The 16,541-nt window shown below is 33.2% G+C and overlaps 1 protein-coding gene across 1 annotated transcript; it reads left to right on the top strand.

Moving 5' to 3' along the window:
- Nucleotides 1–882: 882 nt before the first annotated feature.
- Nucleotides 883–12,537, top strand: LOC127084262 (DNA-(apurinic or apyrimidinic site) endonuclease). The gene is made up of 8 exons (XM_051024684.1): nt 883–1,344; nt 1,985–2,129; nt 2,718–2,919; nt 3,342–3,420; nt 3,771–3,832; nt 4,596–4,682; nt 11,783–11,886; nt 12,210–12,537. The coding sequence occupies exons 1-8, from the start codon at nt 1,015–1,017 to the stop codon at nt 12,287–12,289; spliced, it is 1,089 nt and encodes a 362-aa protein (XP_050880641.1). The 5' UTR covers nt 883–1,014; the 3' UTR covers nt 12,290–12,537.
- The last annotated feature ends 4,004 nt before the right edge of the window (nt 12,538–16,541 follow it).

Raw genomic sequence — 16,541 nt, 5'->3', positions numbered from 1 at the left:
GTAACAAGATTTTAGTCTAATGCCATTAAATTTAAGATTATATTGATATGAAAAATATCATTGATATGCAAGATTTTAGTCCAAACCAATAAAAAATAGATTAGTTTGGATTTGATATGCAATTTTTTTTCGATAAAATCGAAACCAAATCAAACTGAGATACAACGAGTTGGTTTGAATTGGATTGACCGCATACCTTAGAATGCAAAAATATATCTATTTTACATTAACTAATTTTCCATATATATATATATATATATATATATATATATATATATATATATATTATATGAATTATTATGGTTGGTTTGGGTCCACAAACCAATTAACATAAAATTTTATTAGTTTGGTTCGGTTTTTTCCCAAATTAAAAAATGTCCGATCCAAACACCATGAGTTAATTTGGATTCCAATTTGGTAGAAAAAATGAACACCCCTAATAAAAAATCTCATTTTATTAATCCAAAATATTATGAAATTTTAGTTTATTAAAATTATCTTTGCCTCTTGATTTAATTTTCTTGGTTTAATCCCTTAACTAATTATAAGGTTTCAATTCAATCTCTTGATTAAACTGATACTCATTATTTTGACTTTTGTGATATTGTCATAAATTTTAGTCTCTTAAATTTAAACTCTTAAAATTTTTTCACAAAATTTAATAGAAATGACAAATTTGAATTATATTTTTTAAAAAATAAAATATGATTTTTATTAGATAAGAGACATTATGACCAACTTAACCTAATTATGATTAATTAAGTCAATAATTTAAAACGGAAAAAATAGAACTATTTTTTTTTATAAATATTAATTAATTCAGTAAAAAAAATATTATTTTGAATACCCTTCGTATAATAATCATACATCTCTTCAAAAATAATTTTAAACAAAAAAAGAGAGCAGTGTTTTGAGTGTGAGTGCTAAGACAGAAGGCACGAGTGTGAGCAGAGCAGAGCAAAGCAAAGAGTGAAGAAGTAAGCGAGTGTTGTTCGAAAGCTTTCCGAAAGAGCGATGAAACGGTTTTTCCAAGTAGTAGAAAAAGATCCAGAGAAAGCTTTGAAGAAAGCGAAAGAGAATGAAAAACAAGAAAACGAAAACGAAAACGAAACGAACAAGGAAGAACCATTGAAGTTCGTGACTTGGAACGCCAACAGTTTATTCCTTCGCGTCAAGAACAATTGGTCCGAGTTTTCCAACTTCATCTCCACCTTCGATCCCGATGTCATTGCCATTCAAGAAGTTCGAATGCCCGCTGCTGCTTCCGGTTCCCAATCCAAGTCCGCTCCTAAAAATCAAGGTGAAATTAAAGATGATTCTAACTCCGCTAGGGAAGAAAAAAGGGTAATCACATTTTCATTTCTCTCTTCACCATTGCAATTTATCTTTTGTTATTAAAATAAATTGTATATAACCACTTAAATGTTCAAGTTTAATCAAACTGTTTATTCAAAATTGGTCTAGGTTAAGATTTTTGATGAAAATAAGCAAATAAACAATGCTAAAATTGTCAATTGTAATTCTTAATGTGGTTGCATGCATGTATCTAAATCACACCGCAATTACGGTATGATGCAGTCGCGGCGGTGGCTATCCGCAACTTCGTTTGAAGACTACTTTATTGCGTGATAAATTGATAATGCACAAATGGCTTTGTTGTATCCCTAAACCATCCCCTAACAGAGGGTGCGATAGCAGTTTGGGGCTGCAGTTAGAGGCTGCAACAGCCATTATTGTTGACGGTGGCTAACAGGCCAAAAGTGCCGCGCCGAACCCTATCACTCTACACGATTCGGCTGTAGTGCGCTATTGACAACATAGTATTAGGTGAAGGCTTGTGAATGGCTTTACGGATTCTCTAACATGCATTGAAATGACTTCAACACCGAAAGTGAACAAAACATTATTGTTGCTAATGCTAAATTGATACAATAATCATATTCCTTTTTAATATTTTATAACTCATATTTGGTCAAACTTACAGATATTGATGCGGGCACTTTCAAATCCACCGTTTGGGAACTATCGTGTTTGGTGGTCTCTTGCAGATTCAAAGTATGCAGGGACAGCACTGTTTGTGAAAAAATGTTTCAAGCCAAAAAGTGTTGTTTTCAATCTTGATAAAATAGGTATTCTACTTGTTCTTCTATTTATGGCATTACATGTTTTATGTATTTACATATAAATATTTTCAGCTTTCAGCTGTCAGATATTAGGTTTTTTTATTGAAAAGAATATCAAGATATTGATTTTAATTTATAATCCTCGGTGGTTTCACCCACTATTTATTTTCACGTTCCAGATGTTCAGTCCTGGGAGTGAGGGGGTGTCTTAAGAGTCTCACATCGGATAATATATGATCTGAATATGTCCTTATAAGTGGGGGCAATCCTCACCCTGCTAGCCGGATTTGTAGGGTTGAGTTAGGTCCAACCACATTTCTGAATACATTTTTATGTAGAAAAGATTGGTCTGGATCTGGAGGAGTATTCAGAATTCTCCTAAATATAGTTATAATGTTTTGGTTGTTGAATTTTGCTTACTGATATAATTTACATATCTATTATCTATTCACAGTTGAAGTTTAGCTTTTTAAATTTATTTTACATGTCCTATAGGCATGCAGCTTAGATATTTTTACTGAAGTGATGTTTTTAAATATATTCACATTGCTTGGTTTACTGCTAATGCATCCTCTTTCTTGTTTTTGTTTTTAGCTTCAAAGCATGAACCAGATGGCCGAGTAATCTTAATTGAATTTGAAACATTTCGTTTATTGAATACATATGTACCAAATAATGGGTGGAAAGAGGAGCCAAACTCATTTCAAAGGAGAAGAAAATGGGACAACAGAATCCTGGAATTTGTTCACCAAAATTCAGACAAGCCTTTGATATGGTGCGGGGATCTGAATGTCAGGTGGCTAATCTTCATTTTTCATCTGCTTCTGGCACATAGCATTAATTAGTCCCGTCCTATTTGTTTGGCATCTTACTTTTATTTATTCTTTCTTTTGTTATTTGATAAATTCTAGCTATGAAGTTCTAGATACAAACTTGCTTAGTTGTTGGACTTGGATGCATCTATTGGTTACTAGCCACAGCATCAAGAAAACAGAAATCCAACAGTTTGAGAGGACCATAAAGATTTATGTTTTATTTCAATTTGATGCAACTAGAAGCATTGTATGAAACTAATTCATTGAGTCTGCATTGCTTCTTATTAGATTTTAGACTTATTTTTACCTGTTTCAAAAGCATTTCTATAGTTGTCGTGAACTTTAAATACTCTTGTAGCTGAGTAATTTTAGCCTTTAACTCTCATAAAACCATCTTCTGCAGCCATGAAGAGATCGATGTGAGTCATCCAGAGTTTTTCAGTACAGCAAAACAAAATGGTTATGTTCCTCCAAATAAAGAGGTCTAATAGATTTACTTAGTCTTGAATTTTTCTCTAAAATATATTCTTCTCTTTTATTTATCATAGAGGCCAAGAACAGTTTTATATCTTTATGACTTAACATGCCCACGGTTGTAATGGATGCAAGGATTTGAAACGTTAAATACTTGCCTATAGACACTTTGATATCTTGTCAAGTACCAATTCGCTTAAATTGTTGGGAAGTCCTTGTGTTGATCCTCATCCCATTTATAAAAAAATTTGTTATGTAGAGGCTCAAGAAAACATTTATATCTTTAACAATTTGGATAAAGTAGTGTAATATATCTTCTGCACTGTAATTAAATATCCAATGATATGGATTTATGCAGGATTGCGGGCAGCCTGGATTTACCTTGGCTGAAAGAGCACGATTTGGTACCATCTTAAAAGAGTGAGTCATCCATTATTTTATGTCGTTCATTGATTTATAATACTTATAACATCAACATGGCCAAACCTCATATCTTGAACTCAGTTGTGTCCACTGTCCATTGAAATAAGATACTTTTTTTATTCAACTTTTGGCATTAACTTAGCTTATTGACTTTTTGTTTCACTGAAAGGGGTGATAAATTTTTTGTTTTCTTATAACTTTGGATTATAATACCGAGCACACAATGAGATCTCAGGTATGATGATTCTAAGCGTACGTTAGATAAAGAGATCTGGGGTTGGGCTTGCATGATGGTTAAGAGGTAGCACGTACCACAGTGCTTAAATGGCATCAATAGAATGAAAATAATCTGAAAAATGGTAACTACGACTGGGAGAATTTGGACCTTTTGTTTTTGATAGGCCGCTGTAAATTTTAGAATTAATGATGCAGTACTTGTAGAAATAGGCAGTTGGTTTTATCAGTAAGGGTATGCTTAGTTTAAAAAGCAGGAGGGGTCATAGAAGGGAGATTCAGTTTGAATTGTTTTACCTTCGAGGAAATGAGCAGCGGCTCAGTTTTGGATGGGGGGAGATTTCTGAGTATTACATTGCAATTGAAGACAAGGACAACTTAACTAGTAAAAAATAATATCCTGCACCATTATTGATTTTTTTTTTCTGACTACTACTACCCTTCATTTCCTTTTATCCTTTATTTATGAATTATTTATTCATTTATTTATAAGTCTAGATAACTGATATCATGGAGCATACTTCAGGGGAAATTTGGTAGATGCCTACAGATTTCTGCACAAGAATAAGGACATGGAGCAGGGCTTCTCATGGTCTGGAAACCCGATTGGGAGGTAAGAAATATATTTAATTGATCTTTATGTCACTCTCTTCAATACTGTTAGCTATATGTTGAGGCAATGCACTTTGAAGAATTTAAATTATGTTTTTAGTTTTTTGTCTAAACCGTTCTTTTGTAGATCCTTTACTCCCCTACTATAGTGTTAGTTGCTTTTGCACTGAACAATAGGTTTATTTTATAAACATGATAGTTACAATGGTAATTAATGAATATGTGCAATTTACAAGAAAGTAATTAAGGTAACACAAATTTGTAAGATACACAGAACAAATACATAGAACAATGAACCTTAGCTACTTGGAAAAAGAAGAATTAATATATTTTAATTTCCAACACTCCAATCCCTCTCAAACGGGTGAATATGTATTCACCATTCCTAGCTTGGACACAATTCTTTAAAAAACTGAGCAATTCACTCCTTTGGTAAAGATATCCGCAAGTTGACCTTGTGAAGGAGCATAAGGAGTGCAAATCAAACCGCAATCAAGCTTCTCTTTGATAAAATGTCTATCCACCTCAATTTGTTTTATTCGATCATGTTGAATTGAATTGTGAGCTATACTAATTGCTAACTTATTATCATAATAGAGCTTCATAGGTCTATCCCATTAACTCTTCAAGTCTAATCTTCAACCAAAGTAATTCACAAATATATTGTGCCATCGCTCATAACTCAACTTCAACACTTGACTGGGCCATAACATTATGCTTTTTACTCCAAGTTACAAGATTTCCATCTGAATTTCTTAAAAAATTTCTGCATTACAATCAATTGCATCCCCACTACAATCGACTGCACCTGTTATGTTTTTCAATTTTTTTTTGCTTTTACTGTTGGTCACGTGAACTCTTTCTTTTCCATTCAACCCGCCCCCCCCCCCCCCCCCCCAATTAAAATCAGTTTTTGTCCTTCCTTTCTCTCACAAGCTGCGCCAAGCCTCTTTTTCTCCTTCACCTTCACTCTACCCTAATTTCATCTTTCTCTAAGATTCTCACAAAATCCCATTAACTCTTGCCAAAAATCAAACCTTTCGCCAAAACTCTCTAAAAATCCAACCTTCCTCTCCAAGAGCTTCAACATTCATCAATGACTCCTCCAAAAACTAAGATTGTTAAGGTTACAAAGGGCAAAGAAAATGCTACTTCATCAAATCCTCAGAAATCTTCAGCTTTTGAGTCAAGGCTAAAGAAATTGTTTCCCTTTCAAGAGCAGCAGAAGAAATATCTTGACTACTTCCTTACTAAACCTGTGTTTGGACTAAGGTATGTCAATTTGACTACTTTTCCATATCCTTGCTTTAAGTTTATGGAAGATTTAAGAAGGCAACAAATTAATGACTTAGTGAGTATGAATGGACATATTTTTCCTGATCTTGTGAAAGCATTCTATACAAGCTTGTCTTATAACAATGGTACTATAAGTTCATCGGTAAGAGGAAACCCTTTTGTGTTTGATGCTGAAGATTTAGGCAAAATTCTGGGTATACCTTATGAGGGCTTAGAATTTAGAATGAACAAGACTATTGCCTTGAAAGATTATGTGAAGAGGGATTTTTATTATGGAATTGGTAGGAAAACTGAACATGAAGTGTTTCAAAAACGTAAAAAGAAACTTGGTGGTAAGCTTCCTGATAGGTCCTCTTGATCTGTTGGAAATCTTTATATTGATGATAGGCTATTGCATTATTTCTTGACTTACCATTGTGCCAAGGTTCCCTAACCATTCCATGCAAATTTTATTTGCAATCAAGAATGATCTTTCGATTAACTGGACTTTTATGATTTTGGAACATATGACTTCTCATGATGAGCATTCTTAGGAACTTCCCTATAGTTTTTTCATTACTAAGATTGTTACACACTTTGGTGTAAACCTTGCTAAGGAAACTCCTGTGCCTATGGTTGATTCGGAACTCACTGTAAAAATTTGCAACAACAAGAAGGGTGTAGAATACAACTTCAGAACAAAGACTATCAAATACATTGATGATGAGATTGAGAATCCTTCTCCTTCTCCGGTTCAACAACCTCCTCAACAAGAGACTCGAATCATAGATCACGTTTTCGACTACATGGCGTACATGAATAACTCATTGAATACCCAAATCTCTCATCTCTACTCTCATATGCAAGTTCCTCCATGCCAACTCCCACCTTATCAGTTTCCATATCTTCAATCTCAAGATGCTCAACCAAACAACAACCAAGGAAATCAAGCCAACCTAGATGACTTTGAACAAGATTTTATGAACCACGATCTATATTAAATTTATGTTGTCTTTTATATATTATCTTGTCTTATGCTATGTTCTATTTCCTTTTGTTTATGTCTTTCAAGACTTAAGATTTATGTTTTATGTTGTTGTTTATGTCTTATCTTGTTTATGTATTATCTTTGTGTTTTTAAGTACTACTTTGTTTGACTTATATTAAATTTCTATCTTATATTTGTTGTTTATGTCTTTAAAATCTATGCATGTTTCATACTACTACAAATTTCAAAAATATGCTATTTTATCCATCTTTCCTTTATTTTTGATCATGTCAAAAGGGGGAGTTAATCATCATAGGGGGAGTTTTCATACTTCTTGTAACAAACAATCACACATTAGTTTGTCATCATAAAAAAAAGGGAGAATGTAAAATCAAACTTTCATAAAGATGTTTTGATGAAGACAACTAGATAATGAAGACATGATCAAGTGTATAAAGAATCTTCTCAAATTAACTATGTTATGGATGATCAAAAAGATGGTAAAATATGGTCAATCATGTCTTATAGAAATCTTAAGTGCTCAAACAATTTATATCAAGTCATAAGATAATATACACATCATGCGTTTGTTTTTGCACTTAATAAATATTAGCTAAATTTTCATTTGTGAAAAAACAATTTTTATTAGCTGCTATCGATTGAATGTATCGATTGCATGAAACATTCAATCAATTGTAATCCTTTATTTTTTAAAATTTTGCTGATTGTATTGATGTACAGTTGATTGCAATAGTTTTAAAAGAAAATAAAATTGTATTGTGTGAGAAAAGAAAAGAATTGTTTTCTTTTTTTGTGTTGCTAGTCACGAGAGGATTGTTCTTGGTGACTTGGTTAGAGTCTCGTATAGGATGACTAGGAGTGTTTTGTCCATAAAGATCTGACAATATTAAAATCTCTTACTGTGTTAGGGGACTGAAGTACTCTTGGATTATGAGGGGTATCAAAGTATATCGTTGGCATTCTTTATTTTCCGCATTTACCGTTTTTATCACTTAACTCATCAAAAAAAGAAAGATACACCATTCTAAAAACCTGATAAATTTTTATATATCTAATTCACACCCCTTTAGATGTACTCTACACTTACAATTGACATCAGAACAGGTTATAGGTAACCTGTTCCTAAAGAGTTAGAATGACTTCCACGTTGACAGCAGTGATAAACCTCCACTGATTTTCTGGTGAATACTTTGATTTTTGAAAAATTCGCATAAAGCCTCACTTGAAAGTACAAGGAGAAGAACTATGGGATGAGATGCTGTGGAGAATTGTCTGTTTGTTTCTACAAGTTTTGTCAACGCTGCTGGGACAACAAAGATGATAAGAAAAAGTCTTTTACGACAACAAAACAATCAATATATTTCAAAATGCACTTAGCATGGACGAATTCTTTCGTGTCTCTCAATTTAAGTAAATATGAGATATATTGGTAGAAACTCATGAAGGAACCGTTGAAGTAAAGAGATCTAAATTGAATACTTTGAGTCAAGAATAAAAGTCTTACCGAAACCAATCAAGTAATTGTCAAGTGTACAAATCTCTTTTGCAACGCGAAGATGATTCTTTGCTTATCGAGAGCAATCAAGTGATTGTCAAGTATACAAATCTCTTTTGCAATGCGATGATTGATTCTTTGGGCTGCATTCTAAACAACTCATACTCTTGATTCAAAGAATCAATCCTCGCCTTGCAAAAGAGATTTCTACGCTTGACCAATCAAGTTACTCTTTGTAAGACTTTTACTCTTGACTCAAAGTATTCAATTTAGATCTCTTTACTTCAACGGTTCCTTCCTGAGTTTCTACCAATGTATGCCATATTTGCTTTGTCATTGTACATTGAGAGACACGAAAGAATTCGTGTATGCTAAGTGCATTTTGAAGTATGTTGATGGCTTTCTTTTCGAAAATGATTTTTTTCTTATCATCTTCATCCGAAGAACTTTTAATCTTTGTTATCCCAACATCGTTGACAAAACTTGTAGGAACAAACATATCATTCTCCACAACATCCCATACTTCTTCTCCTTGTACTTCCAAATAAGTCTTCATGCGAATTTTTCAAAAATCAAAATATTTGCTAGAAAACAGTGAAGGTTTATTGCTGCTGCCATTACCGTCTTTGAAAACTGGATTTGCGGAAGCCATTCTGGATCTTTAGGAACATGTTACCTATAACCTGCTCTGATGTCGATTGTAAGTGCAGAGTACACATAAGGGGTGAATTAGATATATGAAAATTTATCTGTTTTTAAGAATGTTATATCTTTTTTTTTTATGAGTTAAGTGATGAAAGCGGTAAATGCGGAAAATAAAGAACACCGACGATATATCCTGGTTCCCCTCACAATCCGAGAGTACTCCAGTCCCTTTACGCAGTAAGAGATTTTAATATTGTTAGATCTTTATGGAAAAGACACTCATAGTATTCTTATACAAGACTCTAACCAAGTCACCAAGAACAATCCTCTTGTGACTAGCAACACAAGAAAAGAAAACAATTATTTTCTTTTCTCATACCCTTGTTTCCAACAATCCTGGATAACAAGTACAAAATCCCCACAATCTTATTTCCAATCCTGAAAAAATAAGATGTTGATATAATACAAATAATTTGAGTAGATAGAAGTTTGATAATAATAAATTCTACTGAAGGACTTTTTCCCTTTCAAATATGAAATTTCACACTTGATATAAGCCTAAGTATTCAAGAACTTTCTTTTATGAAAGTATGAAAATTGATGTATGAAGTTCTTGAAATTTTATGACACGTATATGCAGATAAAACATTGCAGAGGAAAAATTAAATTGAAAGAGGTGAGATGTAACAGACAAAAAGGCATGTTATTTATATGTAGCTAATAACTCTTGATTCAAGATGCAACCTTTGAAATAATTATGATAAGGTATGACATTTGAATGAAAAGATTTGAGAAAGAGGTGCCATGGAAAATTATGTGCGTAACATGATTTTTCTGAAACCTTTAAGTGATAATTGATTGTAGCATCAGTGCAATCGAATTGCACACCTTAAAAAATTTGAATTTTAAAACTATTACAATCTATGGTACATCCCATGCAATCGATTGCAATCAGCAAAATTTTCAATCGATTGAATGTTCCATGCAATTGATTGCAGTTAGTAAAAATTGTTTTTTCACAAATGGAAATTAACAAATATTTTTTAAGTGCAAAAATAAATGCATGATGTGTATGTTATGCTATGACTTGATATAGATGATTTATATAAGGCATGATAGACCATATTTTACCATCTTGTTGATTCTTTTATGCACTTGATCGTGTCTTCATTATCTAGTTGTCTTCATCAAAACATCTTTATGAAAGCTTAATTTTACAATAACATGCTGTGGATCTCCGGTTTGTTTATAAACTCGCATAATCAACATCAGTGTAAGCCTCAAGATTAACACTCATTCTTTTTAAACAAAATCTCTTTTCCTAGACTTCCCTTAAGAGTTAAGATATTGTAAAATAATGTGAGCTGCAAGTAAATGGACTTTCTTTTGATTGTGCATAAGTTAACTAACCACACTTACAACAAATGCAATATATGATCTTGTGTGGGAAAGGTACATTAATTTTCCAACCAATCTTTGATACATTTCCTTATCCAATTTATTTGTTTTTATGGGCAGATCTATGATATACTTTTGTTGAAATATGAAAATACCTTCTTTTAAGTGACTCACCTAAATCCCTTAAAAAGACTTCAGCATCGCAAGGATTTTCATTTCAACTATTTTGCTAAATGTTGAATCAAGACTTGTTGTTCCTTCTAATCATTCCAGTCACAAGTGATGTCATTAACATATACCAACAACATTGTTATTCCCCCTGAAGTAGAGTGTTTAATAAATAGTGTATGATCTACCTTAAGGTTGTCATTAGCCTTAGTAAACCTTCTAAACTATCCGAGGTGACTGTTTCAATTCATATAATGTCTTTTGCAACTTACAAATGTAATTGACAACAACATTTTTCCCATATCCCCGTGGAATCTCCATATAAATTTCTTCCTCAAACTCTATGTAAAAATATAATTTTCACATCAATTTGTTGTAACAACCAGTAATTGGCAGCAAGACATAATATAACTCGGACTGTATTCATCTTTGCCATTGAGAAAAACGTTGTTGAATAATCAATGACATAGGTTTGTGTGAAACCTTTAGCAAACAGCCTTGCTTTGTACCTCTCAATCGTCCCATCAGCCTTGTATTTTACTGTATACACTCACTTGTAACCAACCAGATTCTTTCCTTCTAGCAAAGCAACTAATTGGCATGTTTTATTCTTCTCTGATGCCTTCATTTCTTAATCCATAATTTGCTTCCAATTTTTATCAGACAATGCCTCGAAAACATTAGTGGAAATTTAGATGGTATTTGAGTTTGCAAGAAAGGTTTTATGGGTTTGAGAATTATTTTGAAATGAAATATATTATGAAAGAGGATAAAGTAAAGTGACTTTTTTTGTACATTCTCTCACCCCTTTTTTAATGGCAATTGGCATGTCATGGTTATCTTCAATTATATAAGTTATGACAGGATAAAGAATATATGGAATTTAAATTATGTTTTTGGTTTTTTGTTTTAACCATTTTTCTTCTTGCACTTCTTCCTTTTACCGCAAATATATGGAATTCATTTTAACGTAGCTGTCTATTTAAGTAAGACTCGGTTATAATTGACAAATCTAATTGACTTAGTTGTCTATTTAAGTAAGATTCGGTTATACTTGACAGATCTAATTGACGGCTTCGGCTTGTTAATCTTATGAGTGTTTTCTTTGAAGGTACCGTGGAAAACGGATGAGAATAGACTATTTTTTAGTTTCAGAAAAACTTGAAGAAAAGATTGTTGCGTGTGAAATGCTCGGACAAGGGATAGAGTTAAAAGGTAAGTTCTTTTTCTTTTTTTGATACTAGTTGCTGAGTTGATACTAGTTGCTTACTCAACAAAACTTGAAATTCATGATATAAATATGATTTTTATTGAAATTTGTTGATACCGGAGTATTTGGCAAGATAAAAAACTGAAACCAGAGTGCAACTTATGGTAATTGGTGCTGTTGGGTTGTATCTAGCCTGTTTAATGGCTATGCCAAAAATTAGCTGTGCTGTCACTCCCATATGCATTGGTTTCTTGTGCATGACTCTACATTGTTCTTAATCACTTTTCATCAGCTTATGTTTAAGAAGTATGACCTTGTTTCTCCGCAGGTTTCTATGGAAGTGATCATTGTCCAGTTACCTTGGAGCTCTCTCCTAGTTCCAACTCTCAAAATGAGGATCCAATATAAGTACTATTAGCTGTTTTACAAAGCCACTGTCAATCGTCGTCATCTTATTTCTCTTTTGTGTAGATGCTTACGGTTTCGTTAATGAGAGCTAGGAAACTATGTCTTGCTGTGTATCTCTTGCATGGGCTAGCTGCATATATACTTGCAGAAATGGTGGTTGTTGTAGGAATTTTCCCATGAACTTGAAATATTTTTTGGGCAGTACATATTACTGCCTTTAAAATCAAAATACTTGACATTTATGCTTAGTTTTCTCCACTGCACTTTTATTATTTTTATACATAGATCTGATGGCACTGCCTCCAACAGATGCATTAGTTTCATTGCAGTAAATAGTATTCAGCATTAGAAAAAAAACGAAATAAATTTATTGATTCCATATTTATATCTAGACTGAAATGATGTGGTGTTTGTAGTTGCATGAATTCAACTTACATGAAGTCGTGGTGCTAACTTTCTTCAGGCACTAGTCACTAGATGTTTTTTATGCGTCTAGCCTTTAAAGTTTAGAGTTTTAGCATTTATTTGCGGATTTCTTTTTCCACCTTTAGTGTCCTCAGATATTTTTGGAGATGTTCGGGTGCATTTAAAATTACCTCATCCTTTGTAAATTAAGTAACCTCTCAGTTTTTTTTGTCAAAAATTGATTCAGAGATACATCTGCGAATATTTCTAGAGTAAATTTGAAGATGCAATATTTCTAGAGTAAATTTGAAGATGCAACTTCGAAAACCTACCTGCATGTATCTTGCAAAGAAACATTGTTCTAAGTTTGTATTTTTTTTAGTTTAAAGTTATTTTAATTTGACTAATAGTGTCATAATTTGATTCAAACATTAATAAACATGAACATCATAGAACAAGATAATGCAATAATTAAAAAACAGTCTAGAATATCACAAATATTGTTTTTGAAGTATGAAAAATAATACAAAAAATTATCAAAATATCAATAAAAGCATAACCTTATGTGTATGCCTAATTTTATCGGCTTGCTCTTCCTTTGTCGCTAGTAATTTAAGGTATTTTATGCCAGTAAGAATGGAACATGCTAGGGCAACATCATCGTCATCTCTCTCAAAAAACTCAGACTCTATACCCTCATATGCAATTGGTATAATATTTTGATAGATCGACAACACATCAATGACATGGTCATTCCTGACCTGCTCATTCTCCATGTTTAGAGATGTATCTTTGGAAAAACATCTAAATTTAAAAATAAATGTTAATCTGACTATGTATCTGCGGACAAACCTTAAAACACATACATAGATGTAATTCTGAATTAAATTTTGACAAAGTGAAGGAATGTCAACCATTTATATTAATTTTATGTTATAATAGTGTGTCTGAAGATATATCTTGTCTAGAGTTTGGATAACCAATAAAAGTGGAAAAGAAATTTTCATAATTTTGCATGAGGAAAGCTTGGGGCTCACTTGACTTGCATTGTTTCTTTTTAATAAAATGTGATTTCCCCATGAGGTGATTGTGCATACTAAATTCTAAACAAATTAGTTATTCATCGTGTTTTCTTTTTTCGGATTGGTCATCTTGTATTCTATTGTCAAAGCATAAAATCATCTTATATTCTATCGTCATCTTGGTTTCAATTTTAGATGGGATAAAATTGATTTTAGGAGTGTTGAATTAATTTTAATACATTTGGTTATTTTTAACTAAATTAATTCTAGCTTAAAGTTACTATTTGTATTATATTTCAAATGTGATTTGTTTACTTATTTTTTTACGTAAATAAATTTAAAGATAAATAACTTCGCATCAACTTATTTTTAACTTAAATATATTTTATAAAATTTATTTATTTAAAATTATATTTTTTCCACCTCAACTAAACACACCAAATGGGTAAGAATTTGATTTATTTATTTTTTATAGAAGGGAGGACCTAAGATAAGACAATTAAAATTTTGTATTAAAGTAAAATTAAAGTGAATTTTTTTGATGGCAAGTGAAGTCAAAGTAAAAATTTGTAATACTTTTATGTCAAGTAATATTAAAGTAAAATAAAAGTGAAATAAAGTAAAATGAAATTTATATTAAAGTCAAATAAAAGCTAAAAGTCATATATTAACTCAAGAAATCCAGACAATACATAATATTTGTCGAAAAATATAAAAAAAAATGCATACAAACATAAAATACTGATTATGGGTAAACTTCGTGTCTTCTCCTCCTCCGCCTATATTGCACGACACTCCATAACTCGACAATCACGCTCTCCACGAGGACCATTTAGGGGTTGCCATCCTCAAAGAATCTTGCCTCTGTGTCTGCTCTATCCATCTCCACAACACACCGACAGACCACTGACACTTCCTTGTTGTGGTCATCTCTACCCTCAAGTACCTCCTGGTTAGTTGACCTAGGTGGTCTTCCAAGAGCGTCTGGTGTCATGATAGGGTGTGACATCCTATAAAACCACATCATGTAGCCATCTTCATAGGCCCATTATACAGGAGCTAGTACCCATGTGATACTCCCTTGGTATCAAATGACTCTCGAAATCTTCAAGTATATCATCGAGATCTCTACGACGAACGGTGGGAGGAGAGGACTCATATGAGGGTCTCAGAATAATCTGCAGATAACCGACCTTCCACATCACTCGCTCGGGAAAATAAGGATACATCCACATGCCAGTCACTTGGAGTATAAGGAAATGACGTCAAATGGATGCGTCTTGCGGTAACCCCCGTATGGGCAAAAGGCAACGTCGTCTGTTACAAGAAGGTCAAGATGCACTCCGAATGGCTCGACCATATTATTCTTCCTATACGACACAAATGAGACATCACGTGCCAATCATCAGTGTATATAGATCCAACTTCCCACTCGGTGATGCGAGGGAAGTTAGAGTTAATTCATCCCTGAAATATGGTTCAAATACAATATTAATAACAGGTCTAACAAATGAATTATAAAAATATTAGTAACAGTAAATTACCGTAAGTAAGTGCAACTCCATGTCATTTGCTTTGTCTTCCAAAGACAACCCTCCTCTAGCTTCGAGTACAAGAAGACCAAAAACACGATCCTTAGTTGCACTCGTGATTTACAGTAAAGTCGATGAAGTACTGAAGGTAGACCACATCGATATAGGTTGCACTTTTGTCCATAAACATGGGCGTGCCAACCAAGAACAAGAGGTAACACCTCAATGCATAAGTATGATGGTGTTCAACCTACATACCATCACCTTCGGCATCCACAACCCATTTCAGGTGTTCTTTAAAGCTTTTCCAAAAAAAACTAAATCTTGCACGAGCACCTCTTGCGACAGCTGCCTCTATTGAGGCATCGGTTGGGTCAGTCCCTAAATGGGAGACCATCATCTCGACGAATTCCTCTCGACCGATCCTTTTGTGGCCCAATAATTCCCCTTATGGGAATTTGTATGAGACATGACACACCATCCAAGGTAATGTTCATCTCGCCTATAGGAATATGGAAAGACGAAGTCTCTGAATTACACCTCTCTGCAAAAGTCGCTTGCATGCCGTGGAATATGGTCATGTACACAATAGAACATAAACCGGCAAGACCAGAATAGTAGAGAACATCCTAAAACCAAGCAGCAACGGGTTTCCCCAACTTCAATATCTTCCAATCTGTGGTTTACCAATTTCAAACATGTATGATGTAACACCCCAATAAAATAAAATAATTATTTAAATTAAGTTAATAGTATATTATTAATTTAATCAAATAATTGGGTTATTTTATTATTGGAATATTATTATTGGAAAATATATAAGTGTGAAATAAGGAAAAAGAGTCTCATTTTGGAAAAGAAAATTTTCACGTGAAACAGAGAAGCGATTGAGAAAGCGGAGAAAGGGCAAGAGGAAGAACCAGAGAGCAAAGGTTGGAGAAGAGAAGAGCTTGGAGCTTAAAGATTCGCCGGATTAACTCAGGTAAGGGGGGTTTATCGTCGTTTAATGGGTATTATGGGTTAGCATGTAATGGGTAGTGATAAACCGTTGAATTGACCCTAATTGGGATTGTGGAATGCTGAAAAGTTGTGATGGATAAGTTGTGTTAAAACTGAAATTGAACCTGTATTTGAGTGTGTTGTAATTTCCCGAACGTATAGCTTTTTACGGAATTGGAATCGAAGGTCCGAAAGTCCTCCAACGGCGGGAAATGCGGAGAATTATGCATTCTGCTTTGTGTTAGCGCAGGAACTGCTGTATTGTCTGCATTAACCGGTTAACCCAGGGTGTTA

This window comes from Lathyrus oleraceus, chromosome 5, assembly GCF_024323335.1.
Source record: "Lathyrus oleraceus cultivar Zhongwan6 chromosome 5, CAAS_Psat_ZW6_1.0, whole genome shotgun sequence".
Classification (NCBI taxonomy): domain Eukaryota; kingdom Viridiplantae; phylum Streptophyta; class Magnoliopsida; order Fabales; family Fabaceae; genus Lathyrus; species Lathyrus oleraceus.
Note: the sequence above shows the minus strand (reverse complement) of the source record. Positions and strands in the feature narration are given on the sequence as shown.

What these genes read in the sequence shown, in the direction of transcription:
- LOC127084262 (XM_051024684.1), top strand. Translation starts at nt 1,015, where the DNA reads ATGAAACGGTTTTTCCAAGTAGTAGAAAAAGATCCAGAGAAAGCTTTG. An exon ending in ATGTTCCTCCAAATAAAGAG is followed by an intron (nt 3,421 to 3,770) that starts GTCTAATAGATT and finishes GGATTTATGCAG; the next exon opens with GATTGCGGGCAGCCTGGATT. An exon ending in TCTGGAAACCCGATTGGGAG is followed by an intron (nt 4,683 to 11,782) that starts GTAAGAAATATA and finishes TTTTCTTTGAAG; the next exon opens with GTACCGTGGAAAACGGATGA.